The 7522-nt window shown below is 46.2% G+C and overlaps 1 protein-coding gene and 1 long non-coding RNA gene across 2 annotated transcripts in view; one reads left to right on the top strand and one right to left on the bottom strand.

Annotated features, from left to right (window-relative positions):
* Nucleotides 1-816, bottom strand: part of LOC108788376 — a 5485-nt gene extending 4669 nt beyond the window's left edge. Inside the window, exons 1-2 of the long non-coding RNA XR_001941331.1 lie at nt 782-816; nt 100-102 (exon numbers count right to left, since the gene is read on the bottom strand). This is a non-coding gene — a long non-coding RNA (uncharacterized LOC108788376). The remainder of the gene's footprint in view (nt 1-99; nt 103-781) is intronic.
* A 29-nt stretch (nt 817-845) lies between these two features.
* Nucleotides 846-2980, top strand: LOC108788358. The gene is made up of 3 exons (XM_018558112.1): nt 846-1310; nt 2079-2234; nt 2975-2980. The coding sequence occupies exons 1-3, from the start codon at nt 846-848 to the stop codon at nt 2978-2980; spliced, it is 627 nt and encodes a 208-aa protein (XP_018413614.1).
* Nucleotides 2981-7522: the final 4542 nt, after the last annotated feature.

The raw sequence follows: 7522 nt of genomic DNA, 5'->3' as shown, positions 1-7522 counted from the left end.
CATTTTTCCCCCCCCCCCCCCAGGATCCCTCCAGTACTCCGAACGTCGGCACGGAACAGCCTGGGACCTGTACGAGTCGGCTGTTCGTAACTCGGCGACTGCCTGTGCATTAGTTTTTTTCTGACAGGTGGGGCAACTGGTGGCAAGTAACTTTTAAGGCTTGGCTAGTCGCTCAGGACTTGACATTTTGAGCCCTGTGCTAAAAGATTTGTAGCATATTCTCACCACCCCTACTGTACTGTATGGCTAAAGAACATAGAGAGGTGACAGTACTTCTCATAGCCTGGGGCTCTGCAGACTGTGTGTACCACTACCCTACCTCCTGCCTAATTATTATAGAGGATTTATATAGCACCAACAGTTTGCGCAGCACTTTACAATATAAGGAAGACATTACAATCGCAATACAATACAAGATGGTAAGGAGGGCCCTGACCGCCCTGAGGGCTTACAATCTAAAAGGGAGGGGCCAGTGATACATGAGGAGGTAGCTGTGTGGGGATGAATTATTAGAGAACGTGATGGTTGTGGTGGGATAGACTTCCTTGAAGAGATGAGTCTTTAGGGATCACCTAAAGGCAGTCAAGGTGGGAGATATACGTACAGGTTGGGGTAAAGGGTTCCAGAGGATGGGGGAGACTCTAGAGAAGTCCTGGAGGTGAGTATGGGAGGACTTGACAAGGAAGCTGGAAAGCAGAAGGTCTTGTGAGGCGCGAAGGGGACGGTCAGGGTGATATTTTGAGACGTGAATGTCCTCTTACTTTTACAGGGACGTGTCTACCGATGTAGAAGTGAGATACCGAGAGGTTTGAGACAGTGGAGCCAGATTTGGGGTTCACAGCAGCATGGCTGAATCGAAACCCCTCGGAATGGCAGGGCCCACGGAGAAAAGAAGGCGAGGACGACCTCTCGGAAGCACAAAAAACGCCACCGTCCTCTCTCAAATAGAGTCCCTGCTGAAAAGAACACAACGCGTTCCTGAAAAAAGAGGGCGAGGTAGGCCACGTTTAATCAGAATACAAGTGGTGGACACCCCACAGGCCAAAGTGTCGGAGCGCCCAAGAAACGACGCCGCTGAACATGAGGCGGCCTCAGGGAACACGTCTGTAAAGATCTCAAGGAGAGAGGGCCTCATGAGGCCACGGGAATCGGCAGATGTGATGATGTCGGAGAAAAGTGCGAGACCTCATCCGTTTTTACCAGAAAAGGCTTTGAACATACCAGTTGCGTCTCAGGTTCCAATTTATAAACCCAATCTAAAGAAAAAGTACATGAATGAAAAAGGGAAGAACCCAAGGCAAAACATACTGGTACGGTGAAAACTTGAATATGACACATGGGGGGTGGGGGGGAATTCATCAAAATCTGGAGGAGTTGTCCATGGCAACCAATCAGCTTCTCTCTTCAGTTTGTTCAGTAAAAGGTGCCCATACACCTTACAACCATTGCAAGACTTTTGTCTTGCGATGGTTGTAAGCTAATTAAAAGCTTGTACGATCTGCCCATCTTGGACAGGCAGATCGGACTTGCGATCATCCAGCGGGGCGGGCTTCCGATGACTGCAATGCTGAACGGGCAGTGTGTGCGCTTGCGCACACTGGCCCGTTCGGCATTTGTCTTACGAGCACGCCAGAAACCCGCCGACAATCGTACGATTCTCGACGGGTTTTCAAACATGCTCGTTAGGCAAAAGACGTGCGGCCGTACAGTAGTAACGGTCGCACGCCTTCCATACACCTTGCGATTATCGTACGATCGCGGGATTTCCCACGATTATCGTAAGATAATCGCAAGGTGTATGGGCACCTTTTTTAGATTTGAAAATGAAAGAGAGAAGCTGATTGGTTGCCATGCACAACTGCTCCAGATTTTGTCAGCCCCAGTTTTGATAAATTCCCTTCATAGAATACGGGGGGTAGAAGACAAACAATGGGGATTATTGTTGTGGTGGGAAGTACGGATCACAGGAGGGATCATTTGGGTGTGGGTGAGCTTAGTGCAATTTGACCTTCTGTGGTGCAGAATGTGATGTGATATGGAGTCATCTTCTACAAGAACCTCTTTTTCCTTTTCTTCAGGTTAACAATAAACTCCAGGCTTCCTTGGTAGAGCTTATTGGCACAAAAAGAGGACGGGGAAGACCCAGAAAAGACACTACAAGTACAGGGATGACGAGCGGCAAAACACAAAATAAAATGAAGCCTGCGGGGTTAGCTTCAGTAGCAATAGTCATGGTAAGTGGCTATACTCTCAGACTGGGTGCTGATGGGCTTTTGTTGGCTTCAGAACTTCTTTTTCTCCCCATACTGTTCTATTGGAAAGCAGCATGAAGCGGCTCAACTGGACTCGCAATGAGTTCTGACTGATCTCAGACGCTGTCTCAAAAGCATGCTGTACTTTATTATTATTATACAGGATTTATACTGTATAGCGCTAGCAGTTTGCCCAGCGCTTTACAAAATGGAAGGAGACAGTACAGGTACAATGCAATTTCAGTGCAGGAGGGTTAGGAGGGCCCTGCTCATGAGAGCTTACAATCTAGTAGGAGGGGCAAGTTATACAAAAGGTAATAATTGTGTAGATTGAGTTAGTGGAAGAAGTAATAGGACGGTTGTGTTGAGGTGGGATAGGCTTCCCTAAAGAGATGAGTTTTCAAGGATTGCCTAAAGGTGGACACAGTAGCAGATAAGTGGACAGATTGGGGTAGGGAGTTCCAGAGGCTGGGAGACACTCCAAAGCTACTAATAGGGTAACTATGGGAGCAAGCAATGTACTTGGTTCTTTCAGTCATGAAGATTTGGCCGCTGAGAGTTCCTTCTGGTGGCTAATCTACATACTGTATCTGTTTAATACTATAACAAATATATAAAACTCAATAATAACCACAATATTGATATTGATTTAATCGATTAGTTGTTGCAGCCCTAACCCCAATTATACGCTCACTGAAAATACTCTATACTTTCCTTTTTAGCTGTGATTAGTTTGCAGTACTATCTATAGTGCACATGTGACTGGTTATTTTAGTCATTTGCAGTATGTTTTTAATTGCCACAATACGAGAGCTGCATTGCCTAACTAATGTCTTGTTTTAGGAGAAAAAACGAGGACGAGGAAGACCAAGAAAACTGCCGCCCGGAAAATGCAAACAAGATCAGGTTTGAGTATTGCATTCCCGTCCTTGTCCTGTCTTTGGGCAGTCGCTTCAGTTTTGCTTTGCTTCTGGATGGACCTTCAGTTTCAATTGCATTGTTGTGGGGGGTTTTTTCCCCATAAAATCATTGCTATCAGAATAGACTTGTTCTTCTTTAGGGCCACAAATACAGGGAGTAACAGGGAGTAAATACATATTTTTCCTTGTCGCACTTCTTAACGAAAAGTCCCCTGTAGTGGGGTGGGGGGCTCGCAGTGACTGGCGCCGCAACTATCAGCAATTGTGTAGAGATGTCACCAGCACACCAAAATCTTTCTTGGGATAAAAAAAAAATGTTCATTTATTGAAGTTCCTTCTCACATATAAACAAAAGCTTTCGGGGCCACACAGGGTCCCTCTTATCAGGCTGGGCATCATCAATGCTAAGCTTGATGAACGGACCCTGTGTGGTCCCGAAAGCACTTGTTTATATGACAAGGAACTTCAATAAATGAACTTTTTTTTTTTATTTTATTTTTTATCCTAAGAAGTATTTTGGTGTTCTGGTGACATCTCTACACAATTACAAATGCATGGAGGACACATACCATGTTTCCCCGAAAATAAGAACTACCCCGGAAGTAAGACCTAGCACTATTTTTCAAGATTCCTGTAATATAAGACCTACCCCGAAAACAAGACCTAGTTTGGTGGTAGCATGTGAGGGCGAACTTGAAGAGCAGGAGAGATGGTATCAGCTTGCAGGGACATACTGTATTAAGGGGATGACAGGGGACTCCCTCCGGCCAGCGCAGTGACAGGGAGCACTCTAGTACCATACTACACCAACTGCTGTCCCCCTGAAGGCACTACTTAATGTAATGGTACGGAACTTTACCGCGCTGTCTGATGTCCCCACTGCTGCACCGCTGTCCCTGATGGCAAAGGAAGCCGGTGCTGTAGAAAGCAAGGCTGCAGCGGCGGAGGGAGCAGAGCCGCATTAGCCGATACTTCCTCTATAGCATCGGTTACTGTGACAGGCAGAGCGATGCCAGATAACTTTAGATTGTTGTACATTTTGTTGCACATTAAAAAAAAGACATCCCCTGAAAATAAGACCTAGTGTGCTTTTTTTGGGGGGGGAGCAAAAAAAATATAAGACAGTGTCTTATTTTCGGGGGAAACACGGTAGCTGCTTTGTAGGGGTCACTCCCTCATCGGCTTCAGCAGCGAGGTTTTGCACTCTTGCTGCTGGCTCACCATCGAGAGAGCACCACCTCGCTACTCCAGCCGGCGAGGGAGCAACACTTTCAATTTTTTTGGGAAATATCATTTTTTTATATTTTTATTTTCACGTACAGTAATTATAAAATAGGGAGATTCAAAATCTAGTTGTGGTGAGTACAGTGTACTGATTCCAGGTAGGGCCTCCCTTTTGCTCTGAAACCAGCCTCCTTTTTTAATGGCTACATTCCTCATTCCTGGTTCTGTAAAGGACGTCCCACTAAGTTATCTCAAGCCACATTTTTCTCTTTTGCATAAAATGTTAGTGATGAACGTTCCTTTTGTATGTCTCTTAGGTCACTATTTTCAGCCGTGACTTCTGGAATTCTCCTGTGCATTATGGGCAATGTGAAGAGATGGACCTGTTTAAGTCATCTACTGATTTCATCAACTCATACAGGCCAAAGAACCCAGCAGAGATGCCACTTAGCTCTCCAGAACCGGAGCCTTCTCAGGTAAATAGTAACTGAGAGCTGTACTGCATGTTATCGCTAGGCATTGTGTACTGCAAAACCAACTCTGTACTAGCAAGAATCATCTGGTGTGGAAGTAACATATTGTCACGTACCTCGGTGGAGACTGAATGTGTGAGGAGGCTTACCTTGCACCTCGTGTCCCAAAGACTCTGGAGTTGAGAACAGAGCCTGAGTGGACAGCGAGTGGCACAGGTGCCAGTGGTGATCACACCGTGCAAGCTGGAGTCACGGTGTTCTATCGAAAGCTCCAACTTGTCGAAACCTCCAACTACCTCACTGCCGGGTACTTGCAAGTTATACAGCTCGCGGTATACTGAGCCTAGGGTGACGGAGGACGCTAGTTTGTGTCCTCCCGTTACCCTAAGGAGAACTATGGGGAAAAGACTAACACCATAGTTCTCCTCCTTTTTAAAGGAGAACTATGAGCTGAGGGCTTTTCACTCACCTCATAGTTCTAGCCGACCTGTGACAATGAGACTGTCACAGGTCGGCTTAGTAGATCGGGAGGTGAGCGAACACATACTGGCGTTCGCTCACCTCTCGATCCTGTCACGGCTTTGCCGCGACTGGCGGAACGGACGGGGGAGGGAGCGGGTACAGCTTTCTGCCGTGACAGGGGAGGGGCTGGATTCCCCGCTCCGATCTGCCAGCACTGACTGGCGGAACAGATGGGGAGGGGGCGGGTACAGCTGGCTCTGCCTCCTAGATAGGCCTAGCCAGCTGTCAGTCACGCAGCTGGGCGGATCCAGACATAATTGTCAGGATCCACTTCAGCTGCGACGTCTCAGTATACCGCGAGCAGCTACAGCTCGCAGGTTTACTGAGCCTAGGGTGACGGGAGGACGCTAGTTTGTGTCCTCCCGTTACCCTAAGGAGAACTATGGGGGAAAAGCTCTAACTCCATAGTTCTCCTTAAGTGTAAAAAAAAAAAAAAAGTTAAAGTTTAAAGCATAAAAAAAGTCCACAATTTTTTTTTTTTTAAATAACACGAACATTTTTTTAAAGTCCCCCACCCCCCCACATACACACGCAAACATGCGTCGGGTGTGCCTATGTGTAAAAACGATGATTGCGCCCATTACACCTCACATGTTACATATAACAGTACAGTGTTGCATGATGGAATAAACGTCAGTCAAAGTACCACAGCGCTTAATACTGAAAAATAGCCGGGACAGCAAGGGGGTGTAACACCGCGGTCTTCAAGTGGTTAAGTGATATTACAGGCCCCTGATTGAAACCCTATATACCAGTTTTACTTTAGACCAGAAACCTTTAAACTTAACTTTATGCAAATCTTTTTTTTTTTTTTGTCTAAAGATACGTCAGGAAGTGCGTTCTCCCAGTGTGGACCTGCACAATGACTGGGTGAGCGGATATGTGATGAACAAGGAAGGAGATCCTGAACAGAGAACAGAATACCAACATCCATACTGGGTGACAAAGCATTTGGCTCCGCAGTGGACACCAGAGACGGTAGAAGGTACGTACTTAGTACATACCATGTGCATTAATGGTGAGAAAGGAGACATTTGGCCCTTTTACTAAGATGTTTTGTAAAAAGACACGTTCTTGCCTTCTACGCCAAATATCAGGAACATTAAATATTCTGACACTCTCATTGGCTAGTTTTAGGGATACGGAACTTGATACCGATGACTTGCAATTACCATTTTACAATCCCTTATCTCAAGCTACCTCTTATTGTTTAGGAAATGTTCTTTGAACCAAGGTGTCCTCTAGACCAGTGGTTCTCAACCTGTGTAACCTCAGGACCCACATTTGTCCTGGATCATTAAGTCGTGACTCAAGTCGCACCGCACTGGAACGCACGGAATTAGGGTACAGCGCATTCCAGTGCGGGCATACAAACTGTGGGTGTGAGGTGTGTTTGGGGTACCATTTAAATTAATGACAACCCAAGACACATCCCACACCAGAATGCACGGTAGGTGCGATTGCATGGTACAGTGCATTTAACGCGTTGTATTAGTGTGAACGAGCCCTCAAAAACACTGACATATAACCACAGACAGAATTTTACATACTCGAACATTCTCACACACATATACACACTCATACACACAATATTTAATTATTTTTAAAGGCCCACCCAATTTCCCTACCTTACGAGAACTGGAGTGGATCCTCAGCCTGGGCCCAGTGTGGGCTGCTGTGCTGTGACAGAGCCCCATTTATATGTGCATTGCTTGTACAGCTCCCTTGCATGCCCTGTAGAGGTTCCGGGAGCCAGAATGTGATGTCACTCCGATCCAGGCACCTCTACAGAACACATGAAGGAGCTGTAAGCAATGCACCGTGTCGCATATTTTGAATGGCTGCTCGGTGTGAGAACTGACAGTGCTGCACTAGGGGGAGGCAGAGGAGCTTCTTACCTAGAAAAGTGGAAGGCATGCAGCGACCCACTGAACACGGAGTCGCGACCCACCAGTTGAGAACCAAGGCTTTAGAAGAACAACAGTGGACAGGATTTCTCAGTCTTTTTATACAAGTCATTGTGTGCGTTATTTGCCCTATAATTCAGATTTATTATGGGAACAGTTAGTAAGTTTGCTGTTTTTTATGCATTGCAGATAACACGTTGGACAACAACTCGATGTCGCAGTGG

This window comes from Nanorana parkeri, unplaced genomic scaffold, assembly GCF_000935625.1.
Source record: "Nanorana parkeri isolate BGI_ZX_2015 unplaced genomic scaffold, ASM93562v1 scaffold321, whole genome shotgun sequence".
Lineage (NCBI taxonomy): Eukaryota > Metazoa > Chordata > Amphibia > Anura > Dicroglossidae > Nanorana > Nanorana parkeri.
The sequence above is the reverse complement of the archived record's forward strand: the minus strand, read 5'-3'. Positions and strand labels throughout refer to the sequence as shown.